Source organism: Phoenix dactylifera, chromosome 14, assembly GCF_051530095.1.
Source record: "Phoenix dactylifera cultivar Ajwa chromosome 14, Ajwa_hap1_PhDact_Kaust_v1.1, whole genome shotgun sequence".
Lineage (NCBI taxonomy): Eukaryota > Viridiplantae > Streptophyta > Magnoliopsida > Arecales > Arecaceae > Phoenix > Phoenix dactylifera.
Window position 1 is genome coordinate 11,710,953 of NC_143203.1, and position 26,201 is coordinate 11,737,153.

At 48.7% G+C, this 26,201-nt stretch overlaps 1 protein-coding gene across 1 annotated transcript; it reads right to left on the reverse strand.

The window, feature by feature from the left end:
• Positions 1-22,915: 22,915 nt before the first annotated feature.
• On the reverse strand, positions 22,916-25,928 carry LOC149751344 (uncharacterized). The gene is made up of 2 exons (XM_089927241.1): positions 24,051-25,928; positions 22,916-23,966 (listed from the first exon to the last, which is right to left on the reverse strand). The coding sequence occupies exons 1-2, from the start codon at positions 24,645-24,647 to the stop codon at positions 23,052-23,054; spliced, it is 1,512 nt and encodes a 503-aa protein (XP_089783367.1). The 5' UTR covers positions 24,648-25,928; the 3' UTR covers positions 22,916-23,051.
• Positions 25,929-26,201: the final 273 nt, after the last annotated feature.

A 26,201-nucleotide genomic window follows, 5' to 3' on the forward strand; every position in this document is an offset into this window, starting at 1 on the left:
CAGCGGAAATAAGATTAAACAAATAAAGCAGTGAATAGGAACAGGAAAGTAATCAGAAATATGCAGTAGAAGAAGAGAGATAAACCACACACACAAACACCAAAGTTTATAGTGGTTCGGTGCACTCCCAGCACCTACGTCCACTTTTCAAGCCTAGCTTGAGATTTCACTATAACCCAGCAGATTATAGCCTGATTATTTTTCGGACTCACAATCAAAAATCCAGTTGGTTTTTTCAGGCAACAAACCGAAAATCTATTACCGTTTGTTTTCCGGCCTCACAAACAGCCCAGTTGGTTTTCAGACAAACCAACCAAAAATTTTACACCGTTTGTTTTTTCGGGCTCACAAACAACCCAATTGGTTTTTAGACAAACCAACCAAAAACTATTTCTCTTGCTGAATACTTCCGATTCAGCAACTTCCAATCAAAGCTTGGAAGCGCCGTTACAAGTTTCAAATGAATGAAACTGTTACGGCAACAGTTAATCCAAATAAATGAATGTTGTAACCAGAAAACTTAAAGCTTCAGAGTATATAGAATGAATCAATAAAAATAAAAGCTGAAGCTGATGAAGAAGTTGGCTGTAGAAAAATGTTCCAATACTTGAGCAGCAGCACTTCTCGATTCAATGAGAAGCTTCGACTGATTTCCTCACAGAAGTAAGTTTCAGATGAGTGCCGGTGAGGATGATGAACTGTTTATCTTTTTCTTCTCTTTTTCTTAGTGAAAACTTTTCTTTGTTGATAGAATCTTTTTTCTTTTCTTGTTGTTTCCTTTCTAAGGTTTCCTTGAATTTATAGACGAGTTCTTCAGAGGGATTTGAATTTCTTTCTTTCCGTTCTGATAGAAATCTTTTCTATTACAAAAGAAGACAAAAGTTGTTGCAAGCATCCCGTTGTGGTCCCAGCAGTACAAGGGTCGACTCATGTAACTCAAAGGTGGACTCATGTTTACTCTGGGTCAGCACTTCAAGATATTGAGACGGCTCTTGCTGTGATAACTTCAAAGGGTCAACTCTTTAACCATAAGGGTCGACTCATCTTCTTCAGAAGTCGCCTCTTTAAATACAAGGGTCGACTCATGCAGTAATTTTTCTAACTGATGCTAAGACTGAACTAGGGTCGACTCTTCAAACACAAGGGTCAACTCTTCAATTTCGGAGGTCGACTCATTTGGAACAAGGGTCGACTCTTCAAACTTTGTCTCAGACGGTAAAAGCTCTCTGTTTAATTTGAACTACATAAGGGTCGACTCATTGACTGTGCCACTTAAAGAAAACATGCCAGAGTCAACTCAAACTTGTCCTTTTTGCTTAGGGGTTGACTCAAGTTTTTCAAACAGAAAACTTTAGACTTCATCTTTGATCTTCATGGATTAGATTAAGTTCATTTTTCTTTTAGAACATATCCAATGAAGTGTTTGCGAAGAACTTATGATTTTGCAGTGCTTCATTTCTTCTGATTTTTCTTGACTTATAAAACTTCACAATTAAGCCAACATCATTAGTACACAACATCATCTCAAGTATTTTGTAATCATCAAAATTCATCTTTTAGGGTTGATAATGTACAATCCAGTAGTTGATTATACCAATATTCATTGTAGCCTCAAAATTTACGGATGTCTTTTAATGTTGGAATTAGTATCGGCAATTAACAATTATTATTAAAGAATTCGCAGATCGTTCATCAAATTTAGCTCGAACGGAATCTGGATAAGATGATTAATTGGTTGGGAAAGAAGATATATCTTGCTTAATAAGTAAAAGTGCAGACTGATTTTAGTTGGCTTAGACTAGCAAAGAACATACGTTTTGCACAGAGATGCATAGCAAGCATCTAATGAAACCAATTGATAATAATAGAACAAGTCCAATATAATCACCATAGATTTGGATAATTTGAAGAATCATAACTTTTTGGAACTTTATAGTTATCTTTGTTGCTCTAAATAACAGCAAAATCTAGCAATGCATCTTATGGTAAATCATGAAGCCAACGGGAATTAGTAGGTTGCACTAAATTTTACAAATTATTATTTATTTTATTAATGAATCCACAATGCATGTAATTTAGGATGCTATTTGATTTTTGCACATGACTTCTAGATGATATCCAAGGAAATATTTACTTTTCAAAACATATGTTGCTAATTGATATTTAAGGAGTTTCAAATGGTCTCAGTTCTAAAGTAAGTTGATTGATAAACACTAAGATAATTCACATAGATGTAAACAACTAACCACATAAATATAGATTACTATTCAATTTAAAATTAAAATTCAAATTATTGTAAAAATTAATCCAACACCAAAAGACTGCTTAAACTGAATAAAAATGTGAGTTACTTTACTTAAACTATCCTATGGTGAACATCTCCTAATGAATTAGTGGATGTCTATGGCATATTTGTATAGCAATTTCTATATAAACTTGGTAAATGTGGTGAACTTGTTATAATACCCCTTGCACAAATTTGTGCCGATTATATTATTGTTGCCTTTTAGGGATCAAAGTGCTATTTGACCAAGGATAAATTCTATAAAAGTTGTTAGTACATGATACAGATCTTAGTTCAATCTCATAGAGATTTTCTAGATATAGTATATCTCCTACATATCTTATGAAATTTCATAAATATACTCCTTGACTCATGATAGATTCAGTCCCACATCTTTCATTAGAAAAAAAGAAATCCTATATAGGATACTGAATCTTCTATATATCTATGGAAATTTCATAACCATACTTCTTAATACAGTAAGATTTACTTTGTGTTTCATGGAGATCTCGTCACGATAGTAAATCTTCCATATATTTTATTTGGAATCTTGTAAATCTTTTTTATGTCTCTTTCTAAGATAAATCTATGACTCGGCAAATTGACGACCAAACAAACTAAACAAGACACCTCCACTTAAATCTACCGGCAAAGAGTCGGTAGCAGCTTTGAGATCACCTTAGTAGGTGTGGGTTCGGTTTCCAGGTAGAGGGGGTTCAGGGGGATGCTTCCCGCTGATATCAGTGGGGGGTTCAAGGGGCAGCGAAAGCCCTCCGAGTTAGCAGATTCGCTTAATCAAAACCTCCTTCCTATCCTACGTATCAATTAGTGGAACGATTCTCCTAACTGCTGGGATCACCACTCGAGTGTCCCTTTGTAGAAGCGGTGGGAGACTGGGGTGGTACGCAACTACAAAGGAAATTTTTGAATATCGAGATTGGCGGATTATTTTTTATGGATATAAGCCTCAACTCAACATGCATAGTTAATTCAAATTATAGTCTAAGGTGGATTTCTTTAGACAAACTAATACAAAAAAGCCTCACATTTACCAACAACCAATATGGTCCTCCAAAAGTACTTTTAGATAAAATAAGAGTATTTGGTAAAATTTTTAGAAAGTTGTTTTAGACAGTTTTCTAGGAGCTTCTCCAATAAAGTACTTTTAAAAATTATTGAAAAGCTGCTTTGAGTTATAATATTTTTTCAACCAAAATACCCATAATAAACTATAATAATTATATAAAATATCCCTTTATACCTTTATTATTGTATTATAATATATATATAATATTATATTATATCATATCATAATACATTAATATGTTATGTTAAATAATTTAATATTATGTTATATTATCCACAGTTATCGAGAGAATAGAAAATTAATTTATGCTAATAATTTTAATATTGTATACCTTTATTTTTGTATCATACTATAAATATAATATTATATTACATTATATCATAATACTTTGATATGTTATGTTAAATAATTTAATATTATATTAAATTATTTTGCTATAGTATGCAATATTATATTACTATATTATAATTATATTATATTACATTACATTAATATTATATTATATTATATATTTTGTCATACCAAAAGTACTTTCTTAGTTTGTTTACCAAATACATGTTAAAGTTCCACAGTACTTTAGAAATATAGTTACCAGATAACAAACAACTTTTTATAAAAACTCTGCTTCTAAAAGCTCTATCGCCAACAGCTCTCTCAAACGGGGCTTAAGACCTGGTTAATTGGATTTGGGATCACATATGTATGAAAGATGACATGTAAACTGAATAAATGACAAGTATAAGTCTAATTTCTATGTTCTTGCCACAATCTAATAAAGTCAGTTATATGGTGTAGAATGTTGTGGTTTAATTCTTAATTTATATGTTAGATTCCTTCAACCTGTTGACTAGTTTCTTAAGTTGATCCAAATAATTTGAAACCTTATCTCCAATACCATGTTTAAATGATGGTTAAGCCCAGTTACCCAATGTTCTCTTGTTTCATTTTTTAATTTAAAAAAGTGGCTGGCTTTTTTATAATCTTTCCACGGCTAAGACTTTAATGCCAACTTATCAAGAATTTTGTAGGTAGAGAGCCAGTTAGTTCATATTTTATAAATTTTGATATATCATACGGTGATGGGTCAACAAGTATGAAGGTAATTTTCTTGCAACTCATTGGCATAGAAAGTGATTAGACAACAATATTTGATTTATAATTTACTTAAAATGTTTAATGTTAGGGACAGGCTAGACTATTTATACGAAGCCAAAAACTAATTTTTATAAAACATTATAATTTTTATAAATTTTGGCAAATAAGTCATAGAGGTTGTGACACAAACAAAATAAGTTTATACAAAGTTCTGGAGGATAAAATTAATGTGTTATTCTTTATTCTATGATGTAATCCATGTCATTTCTTTAAGTTTTAACTTTTTGGGGCAAACAAATCTTAAGATATGACCAAGAGACAACTTATGCAAAAATAAAAAGATATCTCAGTAAAATCTTGAAGCATTAAATTTCATATATAGAGCTTTTGTCGAGATAATTAATTTTTGAAATTTGTCTTAGATATTGACATACGCACACCATTTTTATGGCAAATATACTCTCCTTATATCCTTTCTTAATCAATGAAAGGGGAGGCAATTATTGCAATCCTCCATAGCACATGGCTTTACAAACAAAAAGATACATGAATTTTATACAATAATTTTGAACAATTAAATTAAATATAATTTTTTAGGTGATAATTTAGCAAATTAATACATATATATCAATCCAAAAATTCTAGAATAGTGTGAAAACATAATAAAAGATTCGGTCCAAACTTAAAAGGAAGGTCAAAGAATGAGTTTTATAGAGTTAAACAAATTGATACTTGACCTACAAATGTTTATTGCATATAATAATGATTGACCATTAAATTTGATTTCTAGTATAGCATAATTACAATTTAGTTAAGTTCGTATAATATAAATACTTTAATTAAATTCCTGAAAAAATGCTTCTAGTTCAAAACTCTATTTAAAATTACATGCTTTAATGACGATATGAGTTTTCCCTGTAATTTTAGATAATATTACACTCTTCAAAAAATATAACATATTTTTACACATATACCCTTGAATTTTAGCTTTTGGATATCTATCTTCTGAATAATGATATTTATTACACACCCTTGATATTTATATTTATTTGTGTATATACTCTTCCCATAAAAATCTAGCTTAATCATGTTTGTTAACCTCATGGTTTCAACGGTTTACTATTTAATTTTGATGATAATAAACAAATGAATTTAATTCCTTATTATATTTATAGCAAGCGAATGAAAATTAGAAATTGAGATTTTTTTTGAAGGCAAATGCTGGAATTCTGAATATGTGTCAGTATTTTTGGCATAACTTTTAATTAGAATAAAATATTAATATAATTATTAATTATCTAGAAATAAGACGTATTTATCTAAAACTTTTATATTCAATGTATTTTCAAATTTGAATGTTAGCTATGAGTTATAGGATTTGCAATCTATCTATACATAGCTGTAATTTAGGCTGACATATGTTTACTTTTCTAGCTATAACTTTTCAACCAAATGCTCTTTTGAAATGCTTATTATCAGGTTGAAAAGTTAGCTTAAAGGTCTACAGCTTTTATATTAAATATATGTTCAAATTTGAACTATAGCTATGAGTAATAGGGTCTGCAATCTATCTATCTATAATTATAATTCAGGCTGATATAAGTTTACTCTTTTAGCTATAACTTTTTCAACCAAATGTTCTTTTGAGATGATTCTTGTTAGATTAGAAAGATAACTTAAAGGGCTATAACTTGATCTCCAGACACTAAGTGAGATACTGGGTTGAAGTCCGTAGCCCCAGCTGACTCCAGCCTAGTACCCCTTTTTGGAAGGAGTTGGAGCAGGGGATCGCAATCATGATCCCCCTCCGGCTTCTCCAGGCACTACGGGAGCGGAGGCATGCCTGCGGCCGTTTCGTGGCCACTCTGCTTCCGCACGAGCGGCAGCTGATCATGCCCGCCGCGAGAATCATGGATGTTTGCCATTCAAATTGGGGCCTATTAAAAACCCCCCATTCCTCCTCCTCTATGATTGCTCCACCACAAACCCTCTCCTTCCTCTTCTCCCTCCTCTGGTGACAGCGTGCGCCACCCCAACCGAGCTTCTCCACCTTGGGTCATTTTCTTTCTTTGGATTTTTGGTTTCCTCCGCTTCCCCTGTTCCGAGATCCATCCTCTCTCTTTGCCGAAAGCGTCACCGCTGCCGTTTGACCGCTGGATCGAGCAGCCGCGGCCGTGATCTCCCTCCCAACACCTCTGCCACCGCCGGTAAGCTCCCTCCGCTCTTCAATTTCAAGCCTAATCATGCTATATTCTTTCCTCTATTTAGCCCCCAAAGCGAGACCACTTTGGTCTCTTTCTCAATGCCGGCCACCGCAGTAGCCGCCGGCCGCCACTACGACCGGTTGGCCGTCGACTAGGGGATGGCCTCCGCCACCCAGGCCGGCCACCCCATCGGCTCTCTTCCTCCCCTGGCTCTTCTTCCCTGTCCGTGGGAGTTGGGGAAGAAGAGGCCCATCGTAGGCTGAACTGGGCCAAGCATGGGCCATGTCCCCTGTGGGCCCAACTTGGGCCAGTTCAGTCGTGGTGGGCCAGATGGGCCGTCCTATTGTGGGCCCAACTTGGGCCTACTTCAGCCGTGTTGGGTCCAGTTGGGCCGTACCTTTGTGGGCCCAACTTGGGCCCAGTTCAAATCCGAAATCTGAAATTCGAAATCCAAAATCCGAATTAGTTTGGCCAATAAAATGGAATTTTATAGTCAAGTCCTTGAGAGTATATTATTTCACAAAAAGGATCTTCTATAATTTATGTTTGATCCGTATAAGAAAGGTTTATTACATAAAAGTTCTCAAATATATTTGTTTGGTCCTTTTACTCAAGTTTTATCATGGAACAGTACTCTATAATTAGGTATTAGTTCCTACAATGAATTTTATTGCATAAATGATCAATTTAGAGGCCAACTTTGGGGGCCCTATTGGGCCGAGTCTATGCGGGCCCATTGGGCCGTGTCCGATGTGGGCCCTATTGGGCCATACCCATTATGGGCCAACTCTGGGCCCTGTTGGGCCGTGTCAAATAGGATTATTTTTGGTTTTGCTTAGTTCTTAAATTTACAAAGAAATTAATTAAACTTAAACAGGTGAACCTGATCTGCCTACCTAGAGTAGGAGTTAAGCGAGAAGAGGTAAGTAACTTGATACTTCAAAGTGTATTTTGCAAAGTGCTTCGCAAAGTAATTATTAGATGATATATTTTGTACTTAGTGAAATGGGTCAAGCATGTTAAATTTCATATGCTCTGAAATCCGTACACTATGAGTGGGTAATTTATGAAATCTATTTATATATATATATGCATTCTCAACATGGCTATGATCTATTTTGTTCTGTTCTGGCCCTGCTAATGGGAATTATTCGTTGGACCTATCAATTTGTAATCTGAAAGGAACAGGTTTCGACACCGCGCCACCGGTGATTAGAATAGTGGTTTCTGGACACCGGCTACCATCAGTGGGTAAATATAGTAAATTTGGCACTTTTGTGCAACACCGGCTGCCATCGATGGATAAATATAGTGGATTTGGCACTTTGGTGCAACACCGGCTGCCATCGGTAGATAAATATATTAGATTTGGCACTTTTGTGTAACCCATGCACCTGGGTTACGTGGCTGTAGCCTATTATGTTGAGATAATGATATTAGAGTTTTTATAAAAATGATAATAAGTTTTGAAAAGAGAAAAATGATGTTATTTGTGATTTATTCCCAGTCATTATTTTATATTTTGATCTGATATGCTTTGACCCCACTCTGGAATATTTTGTTGCTTACTGGGCTAGTGTAGCTCATTATTCTATTTTCTCTATTTTTCAAATCTAGAGATCTGATTGTACGGAATTGGGGGAGTGCTTTAGATTTTTCGGTGATTTCTTCAGTTATTCGCATTTTAGTTAGATGAGCTTGGACATTTGAATTATATTGGCATATGCTATTTTGAAATTTTGTAAGACTACGGTCCGTCGTGCGGCCGTGCGGCGTATGCCGCGCTCCGGGCTCGGGACGTGACAAATTTGGTGGTATCAGAGCTCAAGTTAAGATCACTAGGGACCATAAGTGAAACAGTCATATTTGAGCCTAAATGTTAGGATTTTTAGGATTCGTCGGTAAGGTTGAGAGATGGGGTAGTAACTAGACAAATGGATAATTTTTATTTGTTTTGTTAACTATTTCGTATTATTCTGTTTGCATAAATTTATAAAATTTATATATTTTCATTAAATTAGAATGTCGTCTCGCCGTGTCCGTAGCTTGAATCAGATGGTTGGGGGCTCTCGGGGAAGAGTCCCTACTAACCAAGCGGGCGAGGCATCGCAAGGCTCAGGGCCCAAGGGTCAATCAACTTCAGAAACTGTTGCCAAAAATCAAACTCGAATGCTCGAACTGATCGAGGAGGTCATCGAGTTAGTACGCCAATAGAGGCAACAATCTCAGCAACCAGTCCAGTAGGATTTTGCTCCCCCTGAGCAAAGAAGGAGTATAGCAGAATTTAAGAGATTGGTTCCTTCGGCTTTTAAAGGCACCACTAGTCCTCAGGAGGCCGAAGCTTGGATAGAAGAAATTGAGAAAGCTTTTAGGGCAATGGAGTGCACTGATGAAGAGAAGGTCAGATCTGCCATTTATATGCTTCAGGACCGAGCTCATCATTGGTGGATGTCTGTGGAGCGCACATTGGCACACGAGCATGAGCCAGTTACCTGGCAAAGGTTTTGCACAGTCTTCTACTCCAAGTATTTTCCTTCAAGACATCTTAGGGAGCTAGAGAGGGCCAAGAATCTAGAAATTATCTGAAAGGAAACACAAGATACAAAAGATAGAATACAAAAGAAGAGGAGCAGAGATGATGATACTCATAGTGGACAGAATTCTAGCAAGACAGTAAAATCTCATAATAGATCTTGGCAATCAAAAAACCAGGGATCTTATGGAGAGACTATTCAACAAGACCAGTCTAAATGTGAAGCATGTGGAGATGCCCATAAGACAGAATTATGTAGACAGTTATCTAGTGTCTGTTTCAGATGTGGCCAACAGGGTCATAAGATAGCAGAGTGCCCTCGCAATCGGCAAATATCACAATCAGTTTAGAGGCTCCAAGCTACAGGGACCCAACTGTTAGAAAACCCCGATCATGCCGCTGAAATTTTAAAAAAAATTCAGATGCAGCGGAAGAGGCATGCGCGGGATCAACCGTTCATCGCATGAACGTTGTTCAAAAAACCGTTCGTAGATAGATAAGGATTAAAAACTTTTAAAACCTTTAGGAAGATCAGATCTTCACCTTTGTGCGGGTAGATGATCACCGCAAACTGAAGTTCGTGGTTTAGGATGAAGGTTCGCTTGAAGCCGTTCAAGTGCCCGGCCTCTATGGGTATCCACACGAAGCAGAAAATCGATCCAAGCTTTCTATCTCTCCGGGGTGCTAGCTCCCTTGCAGAGATAACTTTGATGGCTGATATCCTCCCTTTCAATCAATCCTTGATTGTGCTTGGGAGGAGGAAGAAGAAGAATGAAGAGAAGAAGAGGAACGAAGCCCTGCAGCCTTCTTTTTCTTCCTTGCTTTGGAACCAAACGGTGGAGGAAGAAGGAGGCCACCAAGATCCTTTTCTTCCCTTTGTTGTTGGTGGCTGAAAAGAGAGGAGAGGAGGGTGGCCACATGATGGAGAGGAGGAGGGCTTCTCATATCATTAGGGCACCTCCTTTCAAAGCCTTATAAAGGCATCTAGGGCTCCTATTTGGTTTAGTCCAAATCATGAATCAATTAGGTTCAATCTATGCTAGTCCTAATCCAATTAGAACTTGAATGAACCATGACTCAATTGAACTCTTCAATCCTAATCCAATTAGGAGTCATGTTGATTCATTAGATTAATAATTAATTAGGACTTAAGAAATCCTAATCCAATTAGGATTTGTTTAATTCTAGTCCTAATCCAATTAGGACTCTAATTTGAATTCGAAGTCCTAATCCGATTAGGACTCTAGGAATCCTACTCCAAGTAGGAATCCAAATTTAATTCAAAACTCCTAATCTAATTAGGATTATAGGAATCCTACTCCAAGTAGGAATCCTAGTCCTACTCCTAATAGGATTCCCAGTCCAAGTAGGAATCCCAGTCCAAGTAGGATTCCTGTCCTAATCCAATTAGGACTCTATGAATCCTACTCCAAGTAGGACTCCTAGTCCTACTCCAAATAGGATTCCCAGTCCAAGTAGGAATCCCAGTCCAAGTAGGATTTCTAGTCCTAATCCAATTAGGACTCTATGAATCCTACTCTAAGTAGGACTTTTGTTTTAAGTCCAATTAATCAATTCCCTTTGTTCCTTCTTCAACTTATTATCAATCAAATTGATTACTTGTGATTCCTAATCACGATTCAACCATCGGATCGGTCATTACTTCTAGTGTGTGTGACCCCATAGATTCTACTCTGACTGGTAGTGAGATATATTATGATCTCTATCACAATATCATTGAAAACTCCTTTCAATGGATTGGAACGATTCCAACTCTACTCTTTAGGGTTTATCGATCATCGAGATAATCCCTGTGAGTCCCACCATCCACCAGTGACACCTAGCAGCATGTAGTGGCTACCCAGTAGAATAGAATGATGAACCTCTAGGTGCAGTTATCGTGTGATACAGTCCTACTATCGTGGATCCCTACAGGACGGAGGTCATGGATAACTCGTCAAACCCCTTCGTCTGTCATATGTCAAGATTTATTCGACTCGAGTTCGTTAGTGAAAAACTCTTTCTCCACTTTATATTACTGCCCTGGCCAAGGTCTTAGAACTCAGTCTAACAAATCACATAGGATCACTCCTCTTCTATCAAGGTCGATAGATTCCATGTAAGTGCATACCCTACTCCTACAGTGAACTTACTGCAGCCAATCTACACTACAAGGACCCATATGACTAGAGACCATGTATACGTGTAGTCAAACTACAATAACCTCACTGTGAGTAGCTGAAGCACCGCAGGTCAAAGGACCAGTCATACTACTGCAACATCAAGCAAGTCACTGACGAGTGGATAGACATCCAAGTGACTTCTTGTCTTGGTCACGCTCAGTACCCTTATTCTCTAACAAGCACCTGCACTATCACTTCAGTGTCCCTACACTGTGGACTCAAGTCTCGTCCATCCAGAAGGAAAGTGATCTGTGCACTGATCGGATCGATCACCGTCCTCATGATGATCCATTGATCAGGAGCATTTAGAAATTAATCACCAATGATACATGGCTCAAATTCTCAACTCTTGAGAATATGCATCATCATCTTATTAATTTTTTGGACGATTCATAGACACATAAATAATATGAATGAAAAGATGCCTTTTATTTATTCAATAATAAATAGTCAAGTACAAAATTATGTCTCTAGAATTAACAATGTGTCAGCCAGATTGGCTTCTAGGGCATACATCTAACAATCTCCCACTTGCACTAAAGCCAATCAGCCATAAACCTAAGCCCCATCTTCTCAAGATGCGTTTTAGTTTTCTGCCGACTTAGCTGCTTAGTGAATGGGTCTGCCACATTTTCTGTGGAGTCTACTCTCTGATCCTCTACTTATTTTCTTTCGAGGTAGTCGCTTATTAGGTTAAACTGCCGCTCTATGTGCTTCGATTTCTGGTGAGACCTCTGGCTCCTTAGCTAGTGCTATGGTGCAGTAGAGTGTTATGACATCTGATGACATTACACCTAACTATGCAATGAACCTTTTAAACCAAAAGATTTCCACTGCACCCTTAGAGACGGCTTAACATTCAGCTTCTAAGGTAGAATCTATAATGATCGGTTGTTTGGAACTTTTCCAATTTACTGAACCACCATTGCACATATTCTGATGTAGACTTTCTATCATCAATATGTGTGCATCCTTCTACCTTCAACTCTGATCTTCTTCCAAAGACCAAGAACATGTCCTTAGTTCTTCTCAAGTACTTAAGACTGTTCTTCACAGCTATCCAGTGCTTCTTGCCTGGATCTGATTGACATATGCTCGTGACATTCACAGCATGTACTATATCAAGTCATGTACATAGCATGGCATACATGAGGCTCCCTATTGCTGATGCATAGGAGATCTTGCTCATGCGTTGAATCTCTTCAGATGTGTTGGGGCACATTTTTTTGGAGAGATTAATTCCATGCCTTAGGGGTAAGAGACCCCTTTTAGAGTTTTTCCATGCCGAACATTTTCAGCACTTCCTCTATGTACATCTTCTGTGATAGGTCAAGCATCCTTTTAGATCTATCTCTATAGACCTTTATTCCCAAAATATAGGATGCTTTTCCAAGGTCTTTCATGGAGAACCTATTTGACAACCTGACCTTGACCGAGGTTAGCATGGGAATATCATTCCCTATCAGGAGGATGTCGTTCACGTACAGTACGAGAAATACGACAGCGCTCCCACTAACCCTTTTGTAAACACACGGTTCCTCTTCATTTTTGATGAAATCAAACATTTTGATTGCGTCATTGAAACGAGTGTTCCAACTCCGAGATGCTTGCTTTAGTCCATAGATGGACCTTTGCAGCTTGCAGACCTTGTGATCTCCATCACTTGAAGTGAAACCCAAAGGCTGTTCCATATAGATATCTTCATCAAGATATCCATTCAGGAAAGCAGTTTTCACATCCATATGCCAGATTTCATAATCATGAAATGCTGCAATGGCAAGCAATGTTCGGATGGATTTTAGCATGGCTACAGGTGAAAAGGTCTCCTGATAGTCAATGCCCTCGCGCTGACTATACCCTTTCGTCACAAGCCTTGCCATATAGGTCTCTACCTCTCCATCCGAACCTATCTTCCTTTTGTAGATCCATTTGCATCCAATAGGTACAACACCTTCTGGTGGATCTACTAAGGTCCAGACTTGGTTGGAATGCATGGAGTCTAACTCTGACTTCATAGCTTCCAACCATTTCTCGAAATTGATATCAGATATCGCCCCATCGTAGGTTTTGGGATCCCGCGTGTGATCCCTATCTCCCACTAGGAACATTTCCTCGGTATCCTCTTCTAGTATACCTAAGTATCTATCGGGAGGATGGGAGACCCTACTAGATCTGCGAGGTGGTTGAGGGACATCGTGTACTGGCTCTGTATGAATGGGTTCTGTTACGGGGGAACTTAGCCGCCACGCCCCACGTGACCGGCACGCGCACCCAGGAAGACTACGGCAGTCCCTTGATCCAGTAATCCGACCCCGAGTCGGATATCTTCGGCTCCGCAGCCTGACCCCGAGTCGGCTGCCCCTTGATCCAGCTGTCCGACCCCAAGTCGGATATCTTCGGCTTCGCAGCCCGACCCCGAGTCGGCTGCCCCTAGATCCAGCTGTCCGACCCCGAGTCGGATATCTTCGGCTTCGCAGCCCGACCCCGAGTCGGCTGCCCCTTGATCCAGCAGTCCGACCCCGAGTCGGATATCTTCGGCTTCGCAGCCCGACCCCGAGTCGGCTGCCCCTTGATCCAGCAGTCCGACCCCGAGTCGGTAATCTCTCGACAACGACAGGCTGTTCCCCTGAAGCACGCCGCGGCCCTCTGCTCCACTACTCTCTGCAACGGTCGTATCCGGCGCTGCTCCACGATCCCCTGTAACAGCCGTACAAAGCGGAGCTCCACTACGCCCTGTCATGGCCGTACCCAGCGCTGCCCCACGACGCCCTGTAACGGCCATGTCAGTGGCAGCTCCATCGTGCTACACGATGACCAACCCCCCAGAAGGACCCCCCAGCCTGGTATATATGCGGCTGGGAGGAGAAGGGGGGAGGTAAGAAAAAGTTTTCCAGAGCATTCTCTTACCTGCTACTGCTATCTCTCCTTCTCCTTCAATCCTCTCTGACTTGATCGTCGGAGGGCCCCCACTACCCCAGTGGTGGTGCGAGGCTTGCTTGCAGGTTTCCCGGTGGAAGGTGGAGCGCAACCAACCCAACTCCAAGGGAACCCCGTTCACACCGCTGTGCCAATCGTTCTCGGTTTGGACCACCAGCAACAGTTGGCGCTAGAAGGAGGGCCCGGATCTCAGAGCGATCGTAATGGCACGGCGAGGTGGTCGTGGAGCTTCCAACGCTTCCGGTCGCGGGGCCTCTCGCGCCTCCGGCCGGGAGGCCGCTGCATCTCCAACGCGCTCTCAGCAACACTCCACCGCCCCACCGCCTATTCAGACGGTCGAAGCCGCTCAGTTCGACCAGCTAGCCCAGCAGGTTCGCACCCTCGCGGAGGCGGTGCAGAATCTGCAGGGTGTGATGTCCCGGGCGCCGCAGCGGGCTCAGGAGCCGCTGCTGCCTGAGCGTTCGCCTGCTCTCCTCAACCCGCGCTCCTTCCTCTCCCATGGGGAGGAGCGCCGGCGCGAGGAGGATTCTCGAGCGCGTTCCATTCTGCCGGGACCTTCTCATCGGAGCTGCGCGGGGTACGAGAGGCGGACCCGGGCGCATTCCCAGACCCCCCAGTCCTCGAGGAACCCGCACTCCAGTCGGTCTCCCTCCTGCCGCTCCTTGTCTCCCGCCCACCGGTCGCGCTCCCTGGACCGGCGGGTGGACGATCTCCACCGACAACTCCAGGTCCTGAAGGGCCATTCCAAAGATCCCTTCGCCGACTTGGAGATCTCCTCCCAGCCGGCGCTAGCCTCGAGGATCCTGCGGACCCCGAATCCGCCGGAGTTCAAGATGCCGGCGATCGAGCCCTATGACGGGGCAGCGGACCCGCGGGATCACGTCGAGAGTTTCAGGACCCTTATGCTCCTCCACGGAGCATCAGATCCTCTCCTCTGCAAGGCTTTCCCAGCAACCCTCCGTGGCCCGGCAAGGGCGTGGTTCGCCGGCCTGGAGGCTAACTCAAGCCAGTCCTTCGACCAGTTCACTCGCCTCTTCATCACTCATTTCGCCGTCAATAGCCGGCGGCGACTGGTCTCCGACTCCCTCTTTGATGTTCGGCAAAACGAGGGAGAAAGCCTGCGGGATTATCTCACCCGCTTCAACAAGGCTACGCTGGAGGTCCGGAACCTGAGCCAGGAGGTAGCTCTTTCAGCCCTGAAGCGCGGCTTCCGGAAGGGCAGACTCACCTTCTCCCTGGACAAACGCCTGCCGAGGAGCTTTCCGGAGCTGTTGTCCCGGGCGAACCAGTATGCGGACGCCGAGGAGGCGGCCGCCCACCGGAGCAAGGAGGCCGCCGAGATCCCTCCAAAGCTTGGGAAGAAAAGGCGAAAAGAGGCACGCCAGAGGAGGAGCCCGATGCCCCAGCGTCGGCGCAGAAGCCCGTCGCCGGCGAGGAACCACGGCCCCCCACGCCCTCGTTCTCCGCCCCGACGTTTCAACCGGTACACCCCTCTCCTGACTCCACGGGCCCAGATCCTTATGGAGATCAAGGGGCGGGAGGACCTCCCGGCCCCGAGACAGATGCGGAAGATCCCTGGGAGGAGGCCCTCCCGGGCGTACTGTGAGTACCACCGGGACCACGGCCACGACACCGAAGACTGCTTCCAGCTTCGGGACGAGATCGAGGCTCTCATCCGTCGGGGGCGTCTCGGACGATATGTGAACGACCGACGTCCCCCCGCGGACCCGCGTCCAGCCGACCCGGCTCCTCCGGAGCCTCGGGAGCAGAATCGACCCATTGCGGGCGTGATCCACACTATCACTGGGGGCTGCTCACGGCCCGTGAGGAACGCAGGGGGCTCGGCGGAAGCGTCAGGGACGGCCATCGTAAAGAGGCAGAGGGTCGGTAATGTAATCACCTTTTCTGATGAGGATGTAAAGGGGGTTCAGACTCCCCACGATGACGCCATGGTGATCTCCCTCACTATGGCAAACTATGATGTAAGGCGTGTTCTTGTTGATAGTGGAAGCTCAGCCGATATTTTGTTTTACGAGGCCTTCCAAAAAATGAGCTTGACCAGACAATTGTTGCACAAAACATCCACCCCCCTCATCGGATTCACTGGTGACGCTGTCCCGGCCGAAGGAGTCGTTGAGCTGCCTGTGACTGCGGGCGTTACACCCGCAGAAGCCACGGTGCGACTCGGGTTCTTGGTCGTCCGTGTTCCCTCGGCCTACAACGCTATCCTCGGACGACCTGGACTGAACGCCCTTCGTGCGGTGGTCTCTACGTACCACTTGCTCATGCGGTTCCCCACGGCGGCTGGGATCGGAGAGGTCCGAGGTGACCAACCGACCGCACGGCAATGTTTCCTAGCGACTCTCAAAGGGAAGAAGCCCGTGGAAGCCCTAAGCGTCGAGTCCCTTGATGCCAGAGACGAGGTGGCCTTGCGGCAGGGGGAGCCAGCCGAGGGTGTGGTCGAAGTTCCCCTCGAGGAAGGCCGCCCAGACCGGACGGTCCGGGTCGGCGCCAATCTCGACTCGGGAGCTCGGGCCCGGTTGGTGGAATTCCTCCGAGCCAATGCCGATGTATTTGCCTGGTCGGCGGCCGATGTACCCGGGATCGACCCGAAGGTCATTTCTCACGCCCTCAACGTCGACCCGACCCACCGACCAGTAAAGCAAAAGAAGAGACACTGTGCCCCGGATCGGATCCGGGTGGTCGACCAGGAGGTAGACAAGCTCTTGGAGGCAGGATTCATAAGGGAGGTGAGTTACCCCGAGTGGCTGGCAAATGTCGTACTTGTCCGGAAGGCGAGCGGGAAGTGGAGGATGTGCGTCGACTACACCGACCTGAACAAGACATGCCCCAAGGATAGCTTTCCGCTTCCGTGGATAGACCAACTGGTCGACGCGACTTTCGGATATCAGCTGCTGTCTTTCATGGACGCCTTCTCCGGCTACAACCAGATAATGATGGCCCCACAGGACGAGGAGAAAACTGCTTTTATAACAGACCGGGGGCTGTACTGCTACAAGGTGATGCCTTTCGGTCTGAAGAATGCTGGCGCCACTTACCAGCGCCTCGTCAACAAAATCTTTAAAGAGCAAATCGGCCGGAACATGGAGGTGTACGTGGACGATATGCTGGTGAAGAGCCGCCATGCAGATCAGCACATCGCGGACCTGGAGGAGACTTTCACCACCTTGCGGAAGTTTCGCATGAAGCTGAACCCAGCGAAGTGCGCCTTCGGCACTTCGGCCGGGAGGTTCCTTGGTTTCATTGTCAACCAGCGGGGTATCGAAGCAAACCCGGACAAAATCAAGGCTATCCAAGGTATGTCCCCCCCGACCAAAGTGAAGGAGGTTCAGGAGCTCGCTGGAAGGGTTGCCGCGCTCGGACGATTTGTGGCAAAATCGGCCGAACGCTGCCAACCATTCTTCAAGGTGTTGAAACGCCCGAAAGACTTCCTCTGGACGGCCGAATGTCAAGCAGCGTTCGACCAACTCAAGGAATATCTGGCGTCTCCTCCCCAGCTGTCCAAGCCGCAAGAAGGGGAGATGCTCTACCTCTATCTGGCGGTCTCCCCAACCGCGGTCAGTGCGGTGCTGGTTCGAGAAGAGGCAAAGCTCCAGAAGCCCGTGTACTACATCAGCCGGGTCCTACGGGATGCCGAGACGCGGTACACGAAGGCTGAAAAGATCGCCTTCGCGCTGCTGACCGCGACCAGGAGGCTTCGCCCCTATTTCCAGGCCCATTCGGTCACTCTCTTAACCGACCAACCATTACGACAGATCCTCAGCAACCCCGAGAATGCAGGACGGCTGGTGAAGTGGGCAGTAGAACTCGGTGAGTTCGACATCCGCTACCAGCCTCGACCCGCCATCAAGGCCCAGGTGCTCGCGGACTTCCTCGCTGAGTGCACGGTGCAGGAGGCGGAACCTAGACCGCCGGAAACGCCCAGCCTCGACCTCCCGATCTGGACGCTTCACATCGATGGGTCGTCGAACCCCGAAGGAGGAGGGGCCGGGCTGGTCCTTACCAGTCCTGATGGAGTGATAGCCGAGTATGCCTTGAGGTTTGGATTTCCAGTGACCAACAACGAGGCGGAGTACGAGGCCCTAGTCGCGGGACTCAAACTCACCAAGGAGCTCGGCATCCGGCGTCTGAAGGTCTTCACCGACTCCCAGCTGGTGGTCGGGCAGGTCCGTGGGGAGTTCGAGGCCCGGAGCCCGACCATGCAGAACTACGTCCGGAAGGTGCAAGCGCTCATTCCCGACCTCGGCAGCGTCGACTTCCAGCAGGTCCCCAGAAGCGAAAACGCCAGGGCCGACAGGTTGTCCCGCTTGGTGGGCGCAGAGGCGCACAACTTGTCGAGGGCGATCTACCTAGAGACCCTGGATGCGCCGAGCATCGGCGAGGCTGGAGCGGTGATGGCGATTGATCCGGAGCCGTCTTGGATGGATCCGCTCGTCGCCTACCTCGCCGAAGGGATCCTCCCTGAAGACGAAGAGCAAGCTCGGCGACTTGTCAAGAAGTCCGCCCACTACGTACTCTATGAAGGGAGGCTGTATCGGACCTCGTTCACCGCCCCCCTTTTAAGATGCCTCCGCCCCTCGGAGGCGGTCTACGTCCTCGGCGAAGTCCACGAGGGCATCTGCGGATCGCACTTGGGGGCTAGGTCCTTAGCGCACAAGATCATGAGGCAAGGCTATTATTGGCCTACCTTGTTGGAGGACTCGAAGGATCACGTGCGGAAATGCGACGCCTGCCAGCGCCACGCCAACGTCCAGAAAGTCCCTTCTGTCCCCTTGGCCCCGATCACCGCACCCTGGCCCTTCGCACAGTGGGGAATGGATATCCTCGGACCATTCTCCGTCGCTTCAGCCCAGCGGAAATTTTTGATTGTTGCAATCGACTACTTCACCAAGTGGGTAGAAGCAGAGCCGCTGGCCACTATCACGGAGGCGCAAGTCCGGAAGTTCGTGAAGAAGAACATCATTGTCCGATTTGGGGTACCTCGGGTCCTCATCTCGGATAATGGTCGACAGTTCGACAACAAGCATTTCCGTGACTTCTGCGAGGAGTTCGGGATCGAGCATCGGTTCACATCTGTGTCGCATCCCCAAACCAACGGTGAGGCCGAGGTCACAAATCGGACGATCCTCCAAGGAATTAAGGCGCGAATCGGTCGGACAGGGCAAGCTTGGGTCGAAGAATACGAGAATGTCCTTTGGGCGTATCGGACCACGCATCGGACCCCTACCGGGGAGACGCCATTCAGCCTAACCTATGGCACGGAAGCGGTCGTCCCCGTGGAGCTCAGACTCCCCTCACCTCGGGTGGCCGCGCACCGACCCGAGGTCAATTCGGAGCAGCTCCGAGGGAACCTGGACCTCTTGAAAGAAGCAAGGAAAATGGCACAGGTTCGGATGGCGATGTATCAGCAGAGGGTGGCCCGATATTATAACTCCAAGGTCCGACCGAAACTTTTCAGAATCGGAGATCTAGTGCTAAGGCGAGCCAAAGCATCTCAACCCACGAAAGGTGGGAAGCTGGCGCCGAATTGGGAAGGCCCGTATAGGGTTCGCTGGGTAAACCTACCTGGCTCCTACCAGTTGGAGGCCCTAGATGGTCGAGAAATTCCAAGAAGCTGGAATTCCGCTAACCTGCGGGTGTATTACCAGTAAAACGACAAAACCAGGAAGACAGTTCGAAGAATGTACAACTCTTTTCATTTCAATAATTCTTGGTTACAACGGTGTGTTCGTGTGATTACAAAGAATTCCCAGGGGGGAATTAGGGAGTAAAGAAAGCAAGGAAGAGGTGGAGACTCCGTGGAGCTGAAGATCTGGGATCCCGAACCCTCCATCCGAAGCAGCTGCAATCCCGCCGGGCGTGGGTGCTTCTCCCCGGAGGCGCCATGGACGCCTCACGCAAAAAGACGAAGAGCCAGCGCGGACGAAGAAGAAGTGGACGAAGAAGAAGTTCCCGCTGCCTCCAGAGGAACGCCACCTCCAAGGGATATCCCGGTCCTCCCCAGGTTAGGGGAGAGAAGGAATACAAGGGAAGAAGAGCGTGAGGAGGCGCGATCCCGGATGGAGCGTCTGGCGCAGAGCTCAATCGGGAGGGGGGACTGAAAGGAGGGGGGATGTGATCCCGGATGAAATGCCTAGAGCGGAGTTCCGCCGGGGAGAACCTCCTTGTTGATCCCAGATGAAACGGCTAGTTGGCGGAAGTCGCGAGGGGCGCGCCTCCCGTTCCTCCAGCAGGGGTTTTCCAGCCACACACCGGAGAGGAGGTCCACGATCCATGGCAACCTGAATACCTTCGGCTTGGCAGACTCCACCGCACCTGCACTTATATTTATAGCCAAACTGAGGCCCCCCGGTCGTTCCGATGCGGGTGGCTCCAATAAAGGCGGGCGCACCGAATCCGGAGCCGTTCCGGCTCTCGAGGCGTATCCTCCCACGATCTCCTAAGCGTCGTTCTCCTTAATTGCATTCTTTGTGCAGGACACTCCGGGCGGCATGTATCCCTCGGTCCACGTATCTCCGCTCGCGCCCAGGCCGCATCCGCCTCGAAGAACGCGCGTATCGCGGCCGCTTAACTGACACTCCTTGCAAGCAGCAACTGGCGGTCCGATTTCCCAGGTAACGCTTCAATTAGCATTTAATGCCCTTCTGGTGTTCCCCAGGCGACGCTTGGAGAGGAGGAGAAACACGATCGTAGCTGGACACGGAGAAATCCCGTCGAGTGGCAAGCGACAGGCTCGTGGCCAACGAGCGGAATTTCCCGAGGCTCGGCCCTCGGATGCCAGGCTAACCCGATGACCATCCCGGGAGCAGACTAGCCTGAAGCCCCGACCGGTCGCCTCGGCTTGCGCCAGCCTTGGCCGACCAACGAGCGGAATTTCCCGAGGCTCGGCCCTCGGATGCCAGGCTAACCCGATGATCATCCCGGGAGCAGACTAGCCTGAAGCCCCGACCGGTCGCCTCGGCTTGCGCCAGCCTTGGCCGACCAACGAGCGGAATTTCCCTGAGGCCTAACAACCCTCAGATGCCAGGCTAACCCGATGACCATCCCGGGAGCAGACTAGCCTGATGCCCCGACCGGTCGCCTCGGCTTGCGCCAGCCTTGGCCGACCAACGAGCGGAATTTTCCGAGGCTCGGCCCTCGGATGCCAGGCTAACCCGATGATCATCCCGGGAGCAGACTAGCCTGAAGCCCCGACCGGTCGTCTCGGCTTGCGCCAGCCTTGGCCGACCAACGAGCGGAATTTCTCGAGGCTCGGCCCTCGGATGCCAGGCTAACCCGATGATCATCCCGGGAGCAGACTAGCCTGAAGCCCCGACCGGTCGCCTCGGCTTGCGCCAGCCTTGGCCGACCAACGAGCGGAATTTCCCGAGGCTTGGCCCTCGGATGCCAGGCTAATCCGATGATCATCCCGGGAGCAGACTAGCCTGAAGCCCCGACCGGTCGTCTCGGCTTGCGCCAGCCTTGGCCGACCAACGAGCGGAATTTTCCGAGGCTCGGCCCTCGGATGCCAGGCTAACCCGATGATCATCCCGGGAGCAGACTAGCCTGAAGCCCCGACCGGTCGCCTCGGCTTGCGCCAGCCTTGGCCGACCAACGAGCGGAATTTCCCGAGGCTCGGCCCTCGGATGCCAGGCTAACCCGATGATCATCCCGGGAGCAGACTAGCCTGAAGCCCCGACCGGTCGCCTCGGCTTGCGCCAGCCTTGGCCGACCAACGAGCGGAATTTTTCGAGGCTCGGCCCTCGGATGCCAGGCTAACCCGATGATCATCCCGGGAGCAGACTAGCCTGAAGCCCCGACTGGTCGCCTCGGCTTGCGCCAGCCTTGGCCGACCAACGAGCGGAATTTCCTGAGGCCTAACCCTCGGATGCCTGGCTTAGCGCCGGAAGAATTTCCTGAGGCCTAACCCTCGGATGCCTGGCCTAGCGCCGGACGAATTTTCTGAGGCCTAACCCTCGGATGCCTGGCTTAGCGCCGGAAGAATTTCCTGAGGCCTAACCCTCGGATGCCTGGCCTAGCGCCGGACGAATTTCCTGAGGCCTAACCCTCGGATGCCTGGCTTAGCGCCGGAAGAATTTCCTGAGGCCTAACCCTCGGATGCCTGGCTTAGCGCCGGAAGAATTTCCTGAGGCCTAACCCTCGGATGCCTGGCCTAGCGCCGGACGAATTTCCTGAGGCCTAACCCTCGGATGCCTGGCTTAGCGCCGGAAGAATTTCCTGAGGCCTAACCCTCGGATGCCTGGCCTAGCGCCGGACGAATTTCCTGAGGCCTAACCCTCGGATGCCTGGCTTAGCGCCGGAAGAATTTCCTGAGGCCTAACCCTCGGATGCCTGGCCTAGCGTCGGAAGAATTTCCTGAGGCCTAACCCTCGGATGCCTGGCTTAGCGCCGGAAGAATTTCCTGAGGCCTAACCCTCGGATGCCTGGCTTAGCGCCGGAAGAATCTCCTGGGGCCTAACCCTCGGATGCCTGGCTTAGCGCCGGAAGAATTTCCTGAGGCCTAACCCTCGGATGCCTGGCCTAGCGCCGGAAGAACTTCGAGAGTCAGGAGTCGGCGAGACGCTACCAAGAGTTAAAAAGAGGAAGGACGAAAGTGAAATGAAGAAACACTCTGTTTGTATTAACTTTCATTGCTTCAGGGCCGAGACCCATACAACATGGCAAAACGCCAACATACAAAGAAAAGATCAAAGAAAAGTACAGAGGGTCAGCTTGGAGGAGCCCCTGGGTCGGGAACGTCGGGCACGTCCGCAAGGGGTAGGGAGGCGGCAAGAGAATCAGCAGGCAATGGCGCCGGAGGGGAGTCGAGGAGGGAGACCCCACTCAGGTCAATCCCGGGGTATTTAGCCGACACCCTTGCCAAGCCTTCATCGAAGCCTAAGACAAAGGAGTCGGACCCCGCGTCCGACATGTCACGGACGAACTCGTCGGACTGACGATAAGCCTGTACCGCCTCCGACATGTCACGGGTGAATTCGGCGGACTGACGATAGGCCTGTACCGCCAGACGCCCGATTTCCGCGCTCTTCTCGGCCAGTGCTGCCTCTGCTCGCTCCGTAATCTGAGCCTTTGCCTCCATGACCTTCGCCACAATCCGGTCGTCCGCCTCGGAGGAGACCCTCAGCAGATCAGCCCGAGCCTCCTTGTGCTTCGCCTCGGCAGCAATGCGAGCAGCCTCAGCCTCTTCCAGGCGCGAACGAAGCTCCTGGTCGCTCGCGCGGGACCCCTCCAAGGCCGACTCCAATTCGCCCAGCTTGGCTTCAAGAGACCGGGTTCGGTTGCGGGCGTTGTCGGCTGACTGCTGGGCCTTCTCCCACCTCTCCCGGAAGTCGGCAGCCTTCCGGGACTGCTTTTTGGCCCGCTCCTCCGCCTTCCTGATCTCGCCCTCGAGACTCGAGGCGACCTTGAGTTGCTCTTGAGTCTCCAACAGTTGCCTCTCGAGGGCAGCGAAGCCGAGTACCCGCTCTTCAGCCACCTGGAGCCTCGTCTCGAGGTCCCCGGTCGTCCTCCCCGCCGTAGCTTGGCCTCCCTCCTCTACAGCCTTCAGTTGGCTCTCGGCCCTCGCCAGAAGCCTCGCCTGTTCCTCGTGGCTCTCCTCCAGACGGATCATGTACTGGGCGAGCTAAGAAACAGAAAAAATGAGGGCGTCAGGCGGGGATCATCAATAGAGCCTATAAATGACGAAAGCGACCAAAAGGATACTCACCGACATGAGACAGACGCAGCTGGCAGCTCCGACGTCAGGGATCCCCATCTGCCGGACCCGCCTACGGTCGCTCTCCAGCAGCACCGTCTCGATGAGGTTTCGGGCGCCGGCGAAAGTGAAGGCTGACCCAGACTTCGCCCCGGAGCCGGACGGTGGTTCTGCAGCCTTACCCTTACCCATCGCTTGGGGAAGAGCCATGCTGACCGTGCTCGGGGCGGGGGCCGCTCCAGGAATCGACAGGGTCCCGCTCGGCCGGGGCCTCGGCGCGCCCCTCTTTCTCGTATCGTCCGAAGCCGACCGAGTCGAAGGCCGGGCTGGGGACCGATCGCGTCCGACCCGGCCGTCTCGGGCGCGCCCGGGTGACACCTCCGGAGAAGCAGTAGTCTCATCACCAGAGGGCTGATGCGGTGTCAATTGTCGGTCTGAGCCCGCAGCGTCCCCCTGATCGTTGGGCCCTGAGCCGTCTGTCGGCATCGGAGTCGCCTGCTGGCGGGACTTCTTCGCCGGGGGGACCCCGCTCGGAGGAGTCCGTTTCTTCTTCCGGACCGCTTCCAGTAGGGACACCCTACTGACAGCCTTTGCCTTGTCCGACCGCATGACGTCGTCGATTTCTGCAAAAAGGACGGGGTGGTTAGAAACTGAGAAACTGATGGAAGGAAGAAACGGAAGAGGAGAAAAGAGCTGAAAAAGAAGAAGCGGTGGCAGGCTCACGGTCGACGGGCACCGAGCTCAGACCGACGTTCACCAAAGTATCCTCGGAAATAAGGCGAGCCACCGGGGGGAGCCGGCCCTCGGCGACCAACCCCTTCAAGACGGCGACGCCATTGGATTCCTCCCTCGACAACCTCGATAGGCCAATCGGGGACTTCATCGGCGTCTCCCAGGTTGCCCCGATTCCCCAAGAGGGATCTACGTCGATGAAGAAGAAACGCTCCTTCCAGCCATGAATGGAGGAAGGAGCCTCCTTGACGAGGCCGCACCCTCGCCGCGCCGCAAAGCACCACTACCCTCTGTCCTGGGGGTGGCCGTTCAGGCCGTAGCATTCCCAAAAGACATTCAGGGTGGCGGGGACCTCGTGCATGCGGCAGAGAACCTGGAAGGCCGTCAGGGCGCGCCATGAGTTCGGCACCAGTTGCGTCGGCGCCACTCTTAAACCCCGAAGCACCTGCACGACTAAGTCCGAGGGGGGAAAGCGGAACCCGGCCTGGAGGATGCCCTCATTGATGGCGACCTTCCCTGGAGGAGGATGGGACATCCTCTCCTCAGGCCCCGGGAGCGTAACGTTGCAGGCTTCGGGAAGGTGGTACCGAGCCACGAACCTATCTAAGTCTTCGGAGGCCAGCTCCGACTGAATGCGGTCCGCTCTCACTTCGTCCATACCTAATGGCCAGTGAATCTACGATCAGGACGGGGTCAAGAAGGGGGAAAGGACCGGAACGACTGGAGTACACTAATACGGAAGGAGAAAGTATGGAGAGCCCTAAATTGAAGAATGGGGCAACTCACCGGAAGGAAAGGAAGAACGGCTCCGAGAGCGTCAAAGGAGGAGCGAGCGAACAGTCCGACGGCAACGACAGCAGCACAAGGGAGAAACTCGAAGATGCCTGTGAAGAGAAGAGCGGACGGGGGAGGGCCCCCGGTTAAATAGGTGGAAAGGCGGGTGACGCCTCGGTGACGCCAGAGGACGCCTGGCTGCCGAAGGATCGCTCGCGCCCCAAAGGCGAATCGACGCCATTAAGGAAGGATGTCCGCCGAAATCCGCAGACTGCCAGATCAGCGACAACCGCTATACGCCATAAAGGAGGCGGGGAGCTCGAAGCGCGCGCGCCTTTCCGAGGGATGGCGGCAATCTCGAAGCATCACTCCCTTCACCCGTTCCCCTCCTAGTTTCAGGCTCGGAAGTGGGGGGCTACTGTTACGGGGGAACTTAGCCGCCACGCCCCACGTGACCGGCACGCGCACCCAGGAAGACTACGGCAGTCCCTTGATCCAGTAATCCGACCCCGAGTCGGATATCTTCGGCTCCGCAGCCTGACCCCGAGTCGGCTGCCCCTTGATCCAGCTGTCCGACCCCAAGTCGGATATCTTCGACTTCGCAGCCCGACCCCGAGTCGGCTGCCCCTAGATCCAGCTGTCCGACCCCGAGTCGGA